The sequence below is a fragment of the Pristiophorus japonicus genome, chromosome 4 (genome assembly GCF_044704955.1).
Source record: "Pristiophorus japonicus isolate sPriJap1 chromosome 4, sPriJap1.hap1, whole genome shotgun sequence".
NCBI classification, from domain to species: domain Eukaryota; kingdom Metazoa; phylum Chordata; class Chondrichthyes; family Pristiophoridae; genus Pristiophorus; species Pristiophorus japonicus.
The window spans coordinates 200,776,840-200,795,161 of NC_091980.1; the positions used below are offsets into that span (position 1 = coordinate 200,776,840).

Genomic DNA, 18,322 nt, shown 5'->3' on the forward strand with positions numbered 1-18,322 from the left:
ACCAAAACACAGTACTCGAAGCACTCCAATGCTTGGTGTTTTACAATCCGCGCTGTGATATAATGATCTTGAAAAAATATAAAAAGGAAAATTACAAAGTTTGCGGAGTGCAGATATTTATTTTTTTTGCAACGAATTATGTTAAAAAGATCACTTTTTACGATAATGTTATCAGGTTTGCTCTGTTGCGTTTTTCGCACTGCATGTGCCTTTTTTCGTTTACTTAAGCAGATGAAAATCACAGTAGACAACATAAGTTCAGTGGTGCCCAGCGCAGAGAGCGATTGACTGGCTAAGTTATTTTTATTCATTTAGTAATTAAATCAATACTGAATGTCAATCTGCATTTGGAAAAATGACGCTCAGTCTATATTTCTCAGACGAAGTACGCAAACAGAATTCGAATAGTAAGCACTTCACTCAGGAATGTTTTTATTTTAAATATTTTAATTTACAGTGTGTGCTGTAATGAAGTACAATACGCTTTGAAAACATGTATGGCAATTCAATGAATCAATATATTTACCGCTGAAGCATGGGTTTATTCTGATTGATTCACACTGGGACACAGATGAAATATTACCTGCTTTGCTTACACAATATTAAAGAACAAACAAAAATGTGATGGGATTTTCCGGAATATCATTACTGGGTTCGTATTCTGAAATATCTCTGGAAAGCTGGGGTGGGAATCGCTTTCAAAGCGGCCTGGCAAAGATGAATAATGTTGGACAGGACAGCCGCAAGAAGGTCATTGCTATTAACTTAAGTACAGGCATCCCAAGTCCACTTAAACTTACCCAATTACACCTAATGATCTGCGGGAGAAAAACTCGCCCGTGACCTGACCTTCACAAAACAACAGTTCATCCACTGGCTTATTGCTTACTCAACAACCTGGCATTCCTTTACATTATTTCTTTTAACGATTTTTGCTTTTCCTCTGTCTGGAAGTGATGGGCTGTGTTTCGCTTTAAAGTGAGGATTTTCGAGGTAGAACAAGGACTGTCGCTGTTGTCAAGTGTTTCGTTTACATAGGAATGATAGCCAATATCCTCTTTTGGATCACCTAAAGAAAAGTTGGGAATCAGTTTTAAAGAGACAATATATGAGTACTCGCACACAAAAACTTTTTTTAATTCAGTGAAAAAAATTATAGTTTTTTTCCAGTGGTGCGTTTGTCTCCTTGTTAAATTTGTGATTGATGTTATTGTTTCAATACCATGCCTAATTACATTTACTTAAATAATTTCGAACTATATGAAAACCTTCGACGAAACAAAATCACAAAACTGTGCAAATTATGTTTTAATATCTCCCCCGTTTAGGTCAACAACCCCATGCGGTGTCTTAAAATCTGTACATTTCCCCATGTTTTGTACATAATAATTTAGTCAAGTGATATTCCATTGCTCAAAGTCACATTAACAGCTAAATGGAAGTTAACAAGTGAATAATTATCATTAATGCAAAATTAATTTTCATCACTGCTTCAAAAGATCAAGCACTTCCAATTGAAGTCATCCTTTTAAGTTTAAAAAATATAAACGCTGGACGATCCAAATGTGCGAGAAACATACTGCTCGTAATAAAGATGCCAAGATAATGGAAAGAGTGTATAGATAGGGTTAGAAAATTTAACGATGTGCTTCTCTCAAAATACTCCGGCAATATTCTAGGTAAACAATATTTTAATTTTCCGACACATAATATGCACCTTATATGGTTAATTATTTGCTGGAATAAGATATTTTAAAAACCGCATCATTAATTAAAGTCTTATCTCCACGATGTCTGCGCGGAGAGGAGAGAAAGGAGGAGACATTCGGATTTTTTTAACGACTATTAGTAACCAGTTTTCAGCGCAAACCAAAAGAACCTTTCATATAAAAAGTTACATTTAATTACGTCAAACCATCGAGAAGAATATCGCTCTAAATAGCTTTGTTGAAGATCAGAACATAATACATATGTCTACATACAACAGAAAGGAGGGAAAATCACAAAACAGCTGCTGCAATATGTTAATGTTAGCATTGTATGAAAGTAAATTAGCGTTCCTTTTTGCATGAGATTAAAAAGGCTATATACACAAGATATCGAAAGGGTGGAATTTATCGCAAGACCATTACAAAAAGTCTATAAAGATTTGCCCGTTGCTTTGTTACAGTAGGCACTAATTGCTTTTTTCAAATTAACCTGGTTTGGTGGTTCTAATCCAGGGATAATTGCAATGGAAACACGCTTTAATGACACTCATTAAATGATTCCACTACTTATAAACACGACGAGCTTGTGTTTAAGAAGCAGAGAAGCATAGTCTATTAACATCTAAAATAACTACCTAAATCGGCCCGTTTGTTTTTTGTCATTATTCAGTTAATGTAATAATATTGCTTTAAAAAATCCAGCTTTCCCCGTAAAGGATAAATGAAATCACTTTTACACGGAAAACTGCTTTATATATTACTGATTAAATGCTTGTAAACGTTTTTTCTAAGTAAAAAAAAGAGACAAAATATGCCAAATAAGAGTTGATTCCTAAATTGGCACGCATCTCAAAAAACAGGTAACGATTCTTTAAAATGCTTTCATGTGTAGTTCGCGTGCGGAAGTTGCCTTGTGTGGGCGAGGTATTGTGGTATTATCATTTCCACAACAGCGCTAGCGATTAAGAAGTTCTCGGTAGTGACCTCCAAATTCTCGGCCCATGTATGATCTCCCTCACTTGCAGGCAGCCGTAGTGCGGTCAAAATAGTATTTCTGGTGATATATTTTAAAATGCACGCAAGAAGGAAAGAAAATATCGGCAACCAGTTCTGACAATTTAGCGACAACCGCCCTTAGCTCCCAAAACAAAATGTATTAATTTTGAAATCAATTACATTGGAGGTGAAGATAAAAGCACTTCGAACAACGAATGGATATCAATGGCAAAGTACACGTATTTCGCCATTCTAGACAGTGTGATATTATGGCCATTGAAAAGTTTACTCTTTCGATAATGAAAACGAAATGAGATCATTGGCGTGTTGGACGCGGCGGTATCAAATTGAGCTTTGTTTGAAATAGATTCTGTTGGTACAATTTAATCTGTTCATTCAAAAACAGATCACTGACCCAATCCTGCTGGCAAATAAACTTAGCGTGGGCACAAGGTTTTCTGATATATTTCGGGAATACCGTCGAGTATTTGTCAGCAATTGGATTGCTGCAGCCCCGCCAGATAGCGCTAAAGGGCTGTCTAAAAGAAGTGCCTTCACATGAACTTCTCGCCGACCAAGGCAGAACATCTGCCGAAAGTTCACGTCGCCTGGTTTTGTTGGTTGTGACGAGATTGGGGTAGAATATGAAGAGAATCCGATGGGTTTAATGTGCGGCGGTTTACAGGTAACGGTTAAAGACTGAGTCCAGTGCGAAAGACTTCTTTCAAGCCGTATTTACATTGGGGTCAGGAAAAGTTCAACATAATCGCCCTCGATGTTTCTCCCACCCCCATTTTTGAAAAGTGGGATGGAGATTATGATTCTTAAAACAAATAAGCAACCTGTGTCTAATATTGCCAATTTAGAAAACAGAATTCTTGTAAAGAATTGACTAGTTGGCGAAATACCCACTAAATGCAAAATATTAGTTTCAAACCCGTGTCTTACCTCATTTCCCGAACAAGTAGAGACTCCAAACTTTTGCTGTGAGGAAATGAATATATTTACACAATCCGGGGGGGAAAATGCACGCCCCGAAACGGGAATACAGGCACACACACAAATTTGGAATGAAGGGACATGAAAATTTAAACAAAAAGCGTTAACTGTGGTTAGAGTCGGCGACATTTAAACGCGTCCCTTTTAACAACGAGATCACGAAAATAATTGCAAACCCGCAGTGTTATCGCCTTCCTTTATGTTTTCCTTCCTTGTTTTGAATTTGTATCATATAATATACTTCCTGTCATTGCATCGATGAATCTTGATACAAGCATTTAAACGTTAATAGTTTATATATATATGTATTCGTAACAGTAAGCAATTTTAGCTTAGTTTTTATAAGTCAATATCTAAATATTTGGGATACATTTATGCATTTTCTGTATTTATGAATAGAAATTTAAGCAAATAACTAAACACTGATATAAAAGTTACTTTAGAAGGTTATTTCACTTTTATTCACCTCTTCTTGATGAAAATCAAATCAAATTGAAAATTCGCTCTCTTTTTGCAACACAAGCAAATTACACAGTAAAGTACCGTGTACGTGCTTTGCTCAACAAAAAAATTTTGCACCAGTAAATCAGAATATAGTCAGATCAATTTTTAAACTCTACTATTGGAGACAAAAACACACACACAATGAACGGGGAAATGCGCGTTTCTGCCGGCTTTCATGGTGAATTTAAGAAAGTTTTGATACGTTTACCATTTCGTTGGGTGCACTTGTAGTTCCAACAACAACGGGATCCTTCGCCCTCTGATTGTCTTAGTGCTGTTTTTCTTGAAACAGATACTGAACTCTTAATGAATCTCAACACAGCTGGACTACTCAGACTGAACAGTGATAGCTCTAACCCCAAGTTGACCCCAATTTGACACCAGAAGATGAAATTTTACCGGCTGTTAAAGCAATCTTCGGCTATCCCCTACTATCTGCTTGTTGATGGAGGTGCACTCCATAACCGGACACGGATTTGCATTATTTGAACGGCAGCTACTTGAATTCCGGCTCTTATTGAAATCTCATGTAAAAGGCCGCATTTCGGTATTAAATTCTCATAGAATTGGGGGGCGGGGGGAGGGGGGAGGAGACTCCTATCGATAAGTAAAAACTGTAAACTTGAAAAACATACTTAACATATTGCATTCGACAAATCAAGCGTTCTCTTAAACAGAAACAAACCTAAAGTTTTGTTTAAAAAAACACACACACAAGTTTTAATATATTCGGGGTTTAGGTGTTACAAAATCTAGCTGGATAGCCAGGAATGAAGTTGGTATCTTACTGAAAACCAGGGAGGCACTTTACAGAAATCTTCTTCAGGATCTGATACTTTGTATTTGAATTCTATTATTTCATAGTCGCCCGTTGTGAATCTTTAATAAACGTGAGACCATGTTTTACGTTAAAGTACTTCCGTTCTGCACAAAAGAAGAAATGTATCTATTATATTAAATAGATTTCTATCGGTAAAATATTCGGTGGATACCATTTATTACATGGAGGAACCCATGCTTTGCTTATCGCCGCCCAGTATAAATGGCGCTTTGCAAGTCATTTGTTTTCTAATAATGTTGGCCAGAAATATAGCAGATAATTTTAAAACTTTTTTGATCACACAAAATCCGAACGTGCATTTTGCTTCATATTACAAAATAAAACATAAAATTCGACAAATGTTACATACATTGGGGGGGGGGGGGGGGGGCGGGGTTGTCAATAGAATTTGCCGATATTTAAAATAAAATACCTAACTGTGTATATAGTTTACAGATTTGTGGGTGTGGAGAGTTGGAATATTTAATCTGCGCAATACTACGAGATACAGCATATTCCAACACACGCACACTTTACAATACTATATCATATAAATGGTTACGGCACAATACCGCAGTCAAACCCATTTACAAAAAATGAGTCGGAACAAATGCATTTTCAATTGTCACCGATGACTGTCACACAACATTTACTTTTATTTATCACTTGAGAAACCCCCTACTCATCGCTGCTACCAGCTCGCCGCTTTAGTGCTTTATAAAGGTTTCACAATTTACAAACGCCTTGTTCCCAATTTCGGGTTCCGATCAGAAACGCTTATTGCCGTTATCGATGAGGTGAAAATTCGCGGCCGACTCGATTTAAAACCCGGGTACTTCGCGCATTATTGCACCCACCTTCCATTGCGTTGACTTGTTACATTATACGCAAATTAAAATAGAGCAATCATAAATATGTGGCTGAATGGTTCGGCAAAACCATGGCAACGTTGCCGCCTGTATACTGTTTGGGAATAAATGCCTATTAGTGAAACACACTTACTTGATACGAAGGACTCGGCTGTACTTACCATTTTGTGTAGGAGGACAAGTCGCCAGTAGAGTATCCCAGAAGAATACTTATTTAAAGACCGTCTCGGAAGGCTGCTGGGTCTTCAGTCGCTGTACGTCTCTTTTTTTTAGAAAAAAAGAGGGGGAACAATGCGTAAAAGTATTTTGAGAGCGAATTTTCGATGCTGTCCTACATTGTCAACAGTCCCTGGTATGCTCAGGCAGAAGCATGTTGGAATGCCCACTGGCGTTTGTCAACCGCTGCACTATCTTACTTTTTATGTGAGGGGTGTTTTCCCAAACATCATTGTTGTTATGATGCCTCGTTTAATCAAACTGTTTAATTGCAGTGGTTATCACTATCATCATCATCCTCTTAATCATTCATCTTTTCTTTTGCTTTATTGACCTTTGCAGTTGCATTGTTATTATGTTCCTGTGTCCGTAAAAAGAAAGTGCACATAATTTCTGTCTGCGTTGACAAAGTCGTGATTCATGTTTAATTTTGGAAATCAAATATCCCGTAGACAATGTATTTTGCCATTTTTGTGAAACCATCGATATGTGATGTCACATGCACAAAAGCCTGCATGTCTATTGATGAAGCCAAATATTAAACGGAATAGTCCGCTTTGGCCTTTGTGCGCAGGGGACCGTGAACGAGAGGGGAAAAAGACAAAACTACTGCAATCGATGGGTCGACCAATGCTCCGCCCCTTAACTTCTAGCATCCCCTGTGATTGATGATCAGATGAAGCTATGATAATTGACTGCCATGATGTACGGCTGGGTGCATGAATTTGGATCCAGCAAAAGGATTGGACGAGACGCACAAAATTACTTTCCCTGCAAAAGCTTTTTTTTCGTTGGAAAAGTTCATTTGTGCTCAAGGGGGTGCGGGACCGCACTTAATTTTCTAAGTAACACCATGCAATTAGGTACACCATTATCAGAAATTACTGCGATTAAATGTCTTAGCGTATACTGCAAACCACAACAAAGCGAGGAAAAGTAAACCGGGGAGAACAAATCCGCACGCTGAATGACTGGACGGAAAATAATTTAGAGCCTGTTCAACTTCGTAACCACTTACTCAAATAAAAACCAACGCTGCCTTTCTGAAGCAACTCCCTCTAACACACATATACTGGTCAGTCGTAAATGCGATCAGTTTACAAGGTCCCTACTTTATCTATTTGTAAGTGTGGTGGTCGCAAATTCTTTAACCGCTTGATCGCTTAGTTTCTGAGAATTGCAAGAAGGTTGATTTAAGAAAGGATGTTACAACTCTGTAGTCCTTACCTTACTTTGGGAAGTTTTGAAATGTCTCAACATATCAACAACTTTTTTTGTTGTCACGGAAGACCGTACTTGATATATATAAAAAGACAGTGAATCTTGTTAGGATACCATAATGCTGATTGATTTAGAGATCTGTTTTATAACCTTATTTTTTTTTTGGGGGGGGGAGGGGGGGTGGGGGTGTGTGAGCGATTATTTTTTTGGCTCCCCCCATGACTTGCAGCAGTCCGGATTGCATACTCTGCATATCAGAGACTGGTTGGCGTACGACTGGCTATGGCCACCACTACTTCCGGGTTCCGTCATTCTCCCGCCGCCGCCGCTCAGCGCTGCCAGCGCATTATTACTGACAACACACTCACTCCGTAACCAACCAACCAACCTCCCAACCTGCCACCTCCTCAATACTTACTGACAGCCACTTATTCAAACAAACAACAAAAAAAGCTACGAAAGAAGCCGAAGCTGCTTTTCACCCCCTTCTCTCTCTTATTTTTTTTGTTGTTAACTCCTCGTGAACGTTTTCATCGCTGTTTTTTTTACAGTAAAGATAGCGGTCCAAGGCAGCCGGAGTTGTTGCAACGGCAGATCATCATTCATTCAATACCTTGACAACCCTGCTTTGATTGACAGCTGGAGTGGCAAAAAGCCATGAGAGACGACAGTTTTGTTACAAGCGGGCTGTTGACGGGCCGATCGTAACCTTCAGTGTTTTTTTTTGGCTTGACATTTTTTTTGCTTCTTCTTCTGGAAAGAAAAAGGGGAGAGAGAAAAAAAGGCAAAGTTCCCCCTCCTTGGCCCGCTTTAAACTGCGATAGTGGAGGATAAGCAGAAGTCGGAAACTGGATTGGGGAAAAAAAGGGATCTCGTTCAATCACAACTAAGCCGGACTGGGGGATATTACAGAAACGGCACATCCACGCGTGTGGGAGCGCAGACTGATGGCGCAAAGGGTAGGTTTCAATCTGCAGCACTCACCTATCGGATAATCCTGTATCGGTGGGGCCTGTCCGATTCCTCTCATCTGCTGATGATGGCGGCCCATATTCATCAACAACAAAAAAAGATCTGTTTAATAGCAAACTATAATATGCACGAGCATGTGTTGTGCTTCTTGTAGGGCTGCTGTTTTTAACGCGATTCTCTTCCAATTTTTTCCACTTCTCTCCCCCTTCCCACCTCTCCTGATCTTATGTTGCTTTCTTCGATGCAGTACGATGAACTTCCTCATTACGGTGGGATGGATGGAGTTGGGGTCCCGGCGTCCATGTACGGAGACCCTCACGCCCCCCGGCCGATCCCTCCAGTCCACCACCTCAACCACGGACCGCCGCTCCACAGCCAGCACTACGGGCCACATACACCTCATCCTAATGTCATGCCCACAAGCATGGGCTCTGCTGTCAACGATGCCCTAAAGAGAGATAAAGATGCAATTTATGGGTAGGTAATAAAATATAAAAGAACACTGACACGCTCCGCGGAGAGAGAGAGTAAAAAAAAACAGTTTATAAACAACTCAATAGAAAGCCAAATAAAACTGGCAAGTTCAGGAGGGGAGAAAGTATCTAGTTGTTTTGAAAAGTTGAGCATGCACGCACAGGGCTCTGAACTTTGTGTCACTATTTTGTACACACGTAGTATAGCCGGACCTACTGGAATATTGTTTCTATTTTTTGCATGTGAAGTGTTTTTTGCCATCCACAAACATTAATGATTATAGCTTTCTGAATTGACCGGAAGCTGGAAGTTTTTTTGCACTGTTTCTGTTCTGTTAAGTTATGTTTTACTTCAAAATGGCTGCTGCCTTGTTGCTTAACTTGGAAGGGTGAATAACTATGTAGAATTGTTAAAATATAAATCCCAATTTTAACCACTACCTGGGAGTTTGTTGGTAAAAGTCCAGTTCTCCAGCTGTAATTTGTCAGTTTCTGCAAGACTGAAGTACAGATATTTTATATATATATATGTAGAGAGGGGTAGAGTAACTGTATTCATTGTCACAAGAAATCATAAATAATTTTAAGTGTTTCGTGTACTGCTGGACTATAAAGAATTGACCGAAATCCTCCTTGTCTTGCAGGCATCCTTTATTTCCTCTGTTAGCGTTGGTCTTTGAGAAATGCGAGTTAGCGACCTGCACTCCCCGAGAACCCGGCGTAGCAGGCGGTGACGTCTGCTCGTCTGACTCCTTTAACGAGGACATAGCAGTATTCGCAAAGCAGGTCTACAATTCATCTTCTTCCTTACAAACCGACATACAATATGATAGGGGAAAAACTCTCTGGCACTTGTAATAACAGTCTTGCAACAGTTTTGCTTTCTTAAATGTAAACAGTAATTCGTGTTTAGGAGTATACCCGTGAAGCACTCACGCATTTTAATAAATGTGTCAAATTACAAGTAATTACATATCATTTATGCACTAATTGTGTTCCACATTCTGTTTATTTAGTAAGCACACCTTGCCTTTTAAGACGTTAAGACTTTTTAAAAGTGTTTAAAGATAGTTTTCAAACTCTTAATGCATTGCATTGAACTAATTTATTTCACTTATTGTTTAGGTTCGCGCAGAAAAGCCACTATTCTCTTCAAATCCAGAGTTGGATAACTTGGTAGGACTTTCAACATTTTATGATTCTTTGTAACACATTTTAGATTTGATGTACAGTGCACGTGGCTTGCTGTTTGTACGGAAAACACTGCCCATTGTAACTAGTAGAACTAAAGATGACCTTTGTTTTAATTGTAATCAGTGTGGCCACAAAATAACTCCCTTTTATTTCTGCGGCGTTTCACACGAGGTGAAATGCTGCCCGGTGAAAGGTTTGCATTACAAACCCACTCCTCAGCTGCAGGAGCTTGGGGGTGTTCAGGAAACAACTGCTTAGCAAGAAAGAACCACTTCAGCATTCCCCGCACTTTCGACACGACCGTTTTACTGATTTCCAATGATTTCGGTTTTAAAGCTCCGAAAGCCGACCTCAAATGCGCGTTGAGATTTGTGATCCCGTCTGCACTCTTTGCTCACAGGGCATTTTAAAAGAAATCAGTTAACTTTTTTTGCCCCCCCCCCCCCCAAGATTACAATGAGAACACTAAAATATTTTACAATAGCACTGAATACTACAACGTCGATTTAAAAAAAAAATTAAACTATTGAAGTTTGCCTGATTATAAACCCTTCGCGATGTCTGAACTTTGCCATTCGTCATGTTATCTGATGCGAGCTTTTACTAAATAATTAGGGAAAGGCGATTGGTATTTCTGTGTGGCATGTCTAACACATGTAATGCATTTGCAGATGATTCAAGCTATACAAGTATTAAGGTTCCACCTCTTGGAGTTAGAAAAGGTAAAAACACGTTTTTTGTTGCTCTTTTTAATTTTTCTCAATTCCAAACACATTTATACCGTGGAAGTCTGCATGGTTTAAAGTACTGTAGAAAAATATGCTTAATTGAAGATCAAACATATAAACCAAGCGTCTATTTGCTGACTTGTTTGAATAAATATTGCAAAAATACAAGTGACAGTGTTGTTAAAGCAGAGAGCGTTGCTTATCTTTTGCTGGCCGCGCCTGATTTCTCTGAAATCAAACCGAAACAGAATGTACCGACAGGTCCATGCAGTTGCCTTCTACTTGCAGACACTAGTCTTTTTAATATAAAAATACGTTTGGTTTATAAGTTGCAGGTCGCGGTGTTTCTTTGATGTGACTTTGAGTTTGAATGTAACATTCATTTTACAGTTTTGCAAAGTCATTTCCATAGTGGGAACTGAAGTATTTAACTCACTGGGTCTAACAGAATACCCAGTGCTAAGGTCTGAGCGCAATTATTTTACAATTGCTATTGTTTACAGTTCAGAAATAAATCTGTTATCAAGAAAACGTAGATTAATTTTGTTAAAGCAAATAATCAGATTAAACACTATGAACAAATACACAGCGTTTTAGGCCGTCACAGGAGCCGCAATAATGTAGAGAAAGGTGCCTCGATTTAATGCAACACTCTTAGATATGTATAAGATTTCATTTCAAAATATGACCCAGTAGTAAGGTGATATGGGTTGTTTCATCCGGAGGGTTATTTGTTAATGTTAGCTGCATATTTTTGTCCTGTTTCAAATACTTGTTGCTCTAGTCTCTGGAGAATAATAAGTGCACGAACAATTTCACTATTGTTTCCTTGTCTTTAAATATAATGCCTGCAACCACAGCCTCCCCACACGCACACAGCCCCTGTTACTGGGTTCTGAAATCTTGCTATCTGATTTATTTTTTTGTTATTTTTGTTTTCAGGTCCACGAGCTGTGTGATAACTTCTGTCATCGGTACATTAGTTGTTTAAAAGGAAAAATGCCAATAGATTTAGTCATCGACGAGCGGGATGGAAGTTCAAAATCTGACCACGAAGAGCTATCCGGATCATCGACAAATCTAGCAGAACATGTAAGTGAAGTTTTCATTTGCTCACAGCGATGGGCTGCCGAGTTGTATCTGTTGTCCCGACTGTTTACCTGTGTTTGGACCTTCGCTGTGTTTTGCCTGGAGTCTTCACGTTAGATACTTGGGCAAGCGTTTCTGCTTGAGGTTAACATTTAGCGCCTGGCCCTGAAAGGTATCACAAGTGCTGGCTTACGATCCTGGGTTTTCCAGGATGTATATGGAAAGTTTCAAGGCCTGTTGGGTTGAAGTGAGCGCTGTTAACTTTTGCATTCCAAGTCTTGCAGATGTGATTGCCCGGTTTATTACCGCCACGATGTCAGAACCTGAAACTGAGGCAAGTTATTTAGGGGGGAGGGGGGTTCTTTGCATGTTGTACCATTATGAAAATAGGGGCTACACAGCAAAAAACCCCGCAGTTTGGCATAGGACGGCGTCCTACAATATTATGGAGGCGTTGGCAGGCGTTAAATCATTTGCAGTGCTTCTGGTTAGTTCGGCTGCGGTTAGAGAAACCAGTATTTTGAAGCATTTACACGTGCATTGAAATGCTTCTTGTGTTCATTTATTCAAACCGATCGATACCTGGCCAATGTGTTTAGGCGCCGTGATTAAATTGACTCAGTCGCCATATAAGGATTTGTCAGCGATTCGCTTAAACGACACTGGGAAGTTAACTGCAGCAGATACTTGTGGTCTGGCATTTGTTTTGTTGTATAGACGAGCTGCGACGTGATCGGTCTTTTTGGAAGAGATGTGCCGGAGTTTAGTGCGGTTGTGAGGAGCTTGCAGGCTCACAGGTTGGGGTGGGGAGGAAACGCCGGTGTTTTTAAGCAGGTCTGGAGTCAGATTACAGTGCGCGTTTGGAAGCTAACAAATACTGCAGAGGTGTAAGAAAATATTTAGAGCGAATATCTAGCGTGAGATTGACAACTGGACGCACACAGGGACACCGCTGATATACTAAAGCAGAGGCACCCTCCCGAGAGAATCATAAAGTGCTGCAATTTCTAGAAATCTCACTGTCTCCCAGTTGCATTTGAAGGGTTACCTGGGGAAGGGCTATAGGTGTGGAAATCGCATTGTTGTACTTAGAAAACTTCCTTGGTCACAGGGGAGACCGCAATATAGGATCTGCATCTCAAACTCACCAGTATCTTGTAACAGAGAGCAAAGCATTGTGGTGTTGTTTTAAATAACCACAGTCGGTATTTTTCACTTTAATAGACAACAATAGATTTTTGAAGCTTTCTTGGCAAGGGAAGACAAAAACTCACAATAAAGTCTGAAGAAAAATCAGATGAAATTTTAAAGCTTTTTATATTCTTTTATCAGGATCTCATTTACAAAACTTGATCAAATTATTACATGTTTTATCTTGCATTTCAATCACAATTGTGATTTTATGTGAATGGAAAATGTTATATTCCCTGTGCAGAATAATTGAGAAGGAGGTCATATTTGACTATCTATGCAAAATGGAATTTGCTGTGTCTTAAATGGGAAGTTCTCATTTCATGTTGATGTGTAGAAATGAAGCACACTAGTGTTTATACTGAAGAGATTAGATAAACTAGCCTGTTTAAGTTACTGGCAGATGGCAGATGCTATAGCCAATTTACTGTGTTCCATTAAAAAATTCTAATTTACACACTATAATGGGATGAGGTTGGGAGGTTAACATTTTGATAATATGATAACTGTAGTTTTAGTTACAGTAGTGCAACATTCTGAACACAATACAGACCAAATATAACAACCCATTTATCTCGCACCCGTTAGGGTTTACCACTTCATTAAGTATTATAATTTAGAGCCTTTATTTCCTGGTGATTTCAACTATGAAAATTTTTACATCAAACCCCCTGCCATTTGTTTTCAAAGGGGCACTAATTTGAGCAACCAGAACACCAGCAGGGAGATGAAGAGCTGTATGAAAAATTATTCACAACTAGACTTGGTATCTTGTGAAATGCATTATGGCTATGCATTGATCATTTTACACTATATTGTTAACATTCTGTTTATGTGTTCCTGTACCTTTAAGTATTTGGATTTAATTTTTTTTTATAACCTAGTGTCAAGATGATGACGTTTCCACTTGTCCGTAAATCATTTTTAAATTTCTGGCGATAGCACGCTGTATATTAATTTCTGGTAGCCCTCTTGATAGATTAGAGGAGACGAGGGGGAAAAAGGCAGAGGAACCATTAAAGAAGATAGGGATAAAGCCAAATAAAGAATGGAAATCTCTCTTTCAGTACCTTTGTTGTTAATTCTTGTATCTTTTTGGTCACAGGAAGGGGCACTGCATGTTCTAAGCGATAGTTGAAGATGCTAATTTATTTTGTTTGACTCTTTTTTTGCTTTGATATGGATTTTCAGTACATAACCCAAGGCTAGATCTCAATTGGTGAAAGTTGGTGCATTGATGGTGATGATGAAGTATTTCAAAGGATTTGAGGCAGCTTGCAGTCTTCCCTGTTTACCTGGTGTGTAGCCATTCTCATCCATGCATGTACTGTATTGTTTTATTTGCACATGAAATGGCTAGAGTGTTTGAACTGATTTAGGTCTTGAATAGCACCGATTGAAAGGAAATGTGTTTTAATTTGTTGTGAGCCAGGATTGCCTTCATTATAGAAGTGACAGATCTGTGACAGCTGCTTGACACCCCGAAAGCACACACCTCTCCTTGCCTATTCAGTGGTGTCAATCTGCCACATGGGGAGAAAGATACAACTGCTTGATGACTACTAAATCCTTATGAAGATATTTTGTGCAGGGATAGGGATAGCTACGAGCGAGCATATGCATGCAGTATTATTGCACAGATTTAAAGCAGTGTATTGTGCGACCATGTACTTTAGAATCTGTAAAGTTGTATTTAGCATTCATTCATTCTCAGTTTCAAGTATCAAGATTTTAGTATCATTTTTCGTTACTTTTTAGCGTGTCTGAAAATCTAAACTGTTTTCAGTTTGCTGTTAACTCATTTCAAATTTAAAGTCCTTGTCTACCTTTGCTGTATCTTATGTGATAAAAACCTTTCTAAAAGTCTTGTAGAAACTCAGGTGGATTTTTAATGCACTGGATGTATTTTCCATTTTGTTCTATTTTATTTGATGATTTTAAATTGAGCTTTGATTTGTACTTTTAAGGTGAAAATATTGACCTATAACCACAAAAACTTAGTATGTTTACAGATTGATTTAAATTTGATAATCCATTCTTAAGAGGCTGGTTCAATTATATCATTGCCAAAATCCCATTATTCATAAATTTCTAAATTACCGTGTTTTTGTCTGTTGCAATCAAGAACAAAAGTGTACGTGCAAACTACAACTGCCGGAAGGTGCTAGCTGTATAACCCTCAGCACAGATTTTCTAAATCTTTTTCAAGTATTTTACTCCATCAGCGACTGAGATCACCCGTACAGCACACAATACACACTTAGGACTAGATTTTTATATGTGCACAAGCATGATTCTGTGCAATATGGGTGCGACTTGATCAACGCAGTATTTTGGAAATGCATTCCTAAAGTAACTGCTTGTAATTCTAATTCTCTGCTCCCACATAGTGCACACACTCATCCATGAACTCACTGATAAAAGGCACACAACTGGGCACTTCTGTCTCTTTCAAAGCTAGAGACAGTCAAGCAGGGTTTTCCCCCCAAGTATCCTATCACAACATTTTCCCACCAAAATAATATGAATTTAAATTCAAAATCTGTTTTAGCAGCACTTTTTCCATTCTGAAAATCGTTTTTGCTTACTATTCCTTAAAACAAAAACCCGCTTTGCATTTTCCAGTCACATCACCATTTATGCTTAAGCAGCCCCCGTTTTACATGTGGGAAATACAGCTGGAGCTCAGTTGAATAGTGCATGATGAAAGCAAGTGATAGTATTAGTGCTAACAAAGATCACACACATTTTTTAATAACTATGCAGTGATATTGTGTCCTAATAAATTAATTTTACTTATCTTTACATGGAGTGCCCTTCATGTGAGTGCACTATGCATACCAACACAACCTTATGTATATATTGAATAATCTTTCAACAATTTAGGAAGTAGACATAGCATTTTAAAATCTCTAATTTTTAGTCTGCAGCCACAAAATGCCAATGATCCATTAATGTGATCTCCTGATATTGCACTCATCCGCAATTTTAACTACACATGAATTTATTTTACAACTTTCTGACTATAAAAACACTGTTCATTTTTGTAAAGCAATCCCTGTACTTTTTCTCTTTTTCTGCCAATTATCTCCCCTCCTCTCCCCATCTCTAGCGAAGGCTTTGAATCCTTGCAGGGATGTGGTTCCACTGACACTAGAAACCCTCCAATACTTCACCTAAATGGCAATTCTTCATGTGCATGCCCGGACATTGAGTAATGGTAGGCTACCCGGCTATGGTAAGCATCACAGATGAGACCAATCCTGTCATCATCCAAAGTCCATACATAGGCATTTCCAACAGAGGTCGCTGATTGGAGATCAGGCACTGAAACCCCTGGGCGTTTTTTTTCTTTCTTCCCCTACCTAATACTGGAATGTGGGGATGAACCTTAGCACCAAGATTGACTAATTGTCACTGGCCAGAGATAAAATCTGGAGTCTTCCAGAACTGTACGACTCAGCTACTAACCATCTCAACCAACTGACCTATCAGGGGAACAAAATCTTCAACACTTAGTAAAATGTTAATTACTTTACTGTTCTCCCCCAAATATAGTATTTATATTCATTTTAGTACCTTTCTAGTTGCATCTCTCATAATGCAAGCTGTTCAGCACCACACATCCTCAGTTGGGCAGGTGAGCTTTTTTGGGGTGTGCAGACTCATCCATAACTATTCTCAGTGCTCCACCATGAATAGCTGTCAGCTGGTGTGATTCAGGTAGACTGCACCCAGATAGTAACATTTTTTCCCCTTTGATTAAATAAATTGCTGAATTATGTATCGCCCCATCTAGTGGTCTGGCTAAGGAGTGACAAAAATCACCCAACGGAGAGAGAGTTCAACTGGTAGGGAGCCCTGATACTTGAACTTCTAACTTTTCGATTGGGCATCAAATGTGTCTGGTGCTGCTATTGAAATACCAATTTATATTTAGCTGTATAGGGTCACAATGTGGTTACAAACAGTACAGTCAACCTAGTTTAAAAGCATCACAATATTTTTAAATACTGGAAAATTGCAAAATAAAATTAATTCTTCAATTTTTCCTAGAAACACAACACATACCTACGAAAAAAAATCGTAAGTCTTAATCCATTTTGAATAATCTATCAGTCATCTTGCTTATCAGTTTACAATTATCAAAGCAAGGAAAAATAGTCAGTAAAACTGTAATTTGCTTACATCTTGTATACGCATACCCTAATAACATGAAATCCTTATAATCTAATTAGAAACTTGCTTTTCACTATAAGTGAAGAGCACTTTGAAAAATCACTTCCTATAATTTCATCCTTCTGGCAAAATTGTTAATTGTTAGTACTAGAAAATGTTTTAAACAGTGAAAAGTTGATGAACATCTCTTTGTGTGATATATGATGATCGTGCTTATGTTGACACATTTAATTTGTTTTGCATGAAATCATCTGTTGCATGGTAGCATTCCTTTGAAAGTTTGCCAGTGCATATTCTTCCCAAGTTACATTGCCTTGCACTCTTGACAGGGATACCATTGACAGAGATAGAAATAGCAAACTTGCCCGGCTGCGCGGTTGCTTGTGAAATGACAGAACGGAAGAAAAATAGTTGCAGAGCCACGTTTAAGGAAACCATGTTGCTTTGGCTATTAGTGTCCTATGGCAGCAGCTGCCTATATTGTGACAGAATTGGAATTAACACTAGTTTTAAGCAGGGGAGTTCAGTTTAGGTTATGCTCAAACCATCACTGCTGTTCCACACTGTAGACAAAGGAGAAGCAAATGGTTTTTTTCTCAGCTTTTTACCTGAGTTTGATCACGAGTTCCACACTATTCAATGCATGACTACTGCTTATCATAACCCGGATAAATAGGAGACACCTCATGAATCACCTGTAAAGAAAGGTTTATAACTTGGTTATGAATGTGTGTTACTTGTAATGAAATATAAAAGAAAGATGCAGGCAACATATTTTGTAGCTCTGTTTGAATTATTGTGGCTGGTAATGTATATTAATGTCAAATAATTCAGAGTGAATGCAATGCAAGTGAATGGAATGGCTAGTCCAAAGTAGAATTTGTAATAATGTAGTTTAACTTCTCCATTGCTAGCTACAAAGTCCAAGCCAATCAGGTTGTAGTTCAGTTTTGTTGCTATAGTTTTGGAGTAAGGTAAAACAGGTTTGCATTCAAGGGCTAGAGCAGAAATATTTAGCAGTCAGCAAATAGTGCTCTGTAGGAGGGGCAGCTGCTTGTTCTCGAGACCATTTTTATGTACAGCTGTGGATCTACCTACTTCTCAGAAATCCCCATTTTGTACTTCAGTGGGAGGGGGATTATGATATAATGGATATGCCAAA

The 18,322-nt window shown here is 38.5% G+C and overlaps 1 protein-coding gene and 1 long non-coding RNA gene across 7 annotated transcripts in view; one reads left to right on the forward strand and one right to left on the reverse strand.

Annotated features, from left to right (window-relative positions):
* Nucleotides 1-406: 406 nt before the first annotated feature.
* LOC139263237 (uncharacterized) lies at nucleotides 407-7,584 on the reverse strand. The gene is made up of 3 exons (XR_011593069.1): nucleotides 7,341-7,584; nucleotides 6,059-6,159; nucleotides 407-1,069 (listed from the first exon to the last, which is right to left on the reverse strand). It is a non-coding gene; the product is annotated as an uncharacterized lncRNA (long non-coding RNA).
* meis2a (Meis homeobox 2a) overlaps nucleotides 7,515-18,322 on the forward strand; it is a 123,099-nt gene continuing 112,291 nt past the window's right edge. For 3 of the 6 annotated variants that reach the window (XM_070878991.1, XM_070878992.1, XM_070878995.1), the window contains exons 1-7: nucleotides 7,515-8,293; nucleotides 8,554-8,783; nucleotides 9,424-9,565; nucleotides 9,905-9,955; nucleotides 10,645-10,695; nucleotides 11,644-11,793; nucleotides 17,038-17,067. In XM_070878991.1, coding sequence (XP_070735092.1) covers nucleotides 8,282-8,293; nucleotides 8,554-8,783; nucleotides 9,424-9,565; nucleotides 9,905-9,955; nucleotides 10,645-10,695; nucleotides 11,644-11,793; nucleotides 17,038-17,067 — 666 coding nt within the window. In that variant the 5' untranslated portion in view covers nucleotides 7,515-8,281. The remainder of the gene's footprint in view (nucleotides 8,294-8,553; nucleotides 8,784-9,423; nucleotides 9,566-9,904; nucleotides 9,956-10,644; nucleotides 10,696-11,643; nucleotides 11,794-17,037; nucleotides 17,068-18,322) is intronic. The other 3 variants (XM_070878997.1, XM_070878993.1, XM_070878996.1) reach the window with 1 other exon arrangement.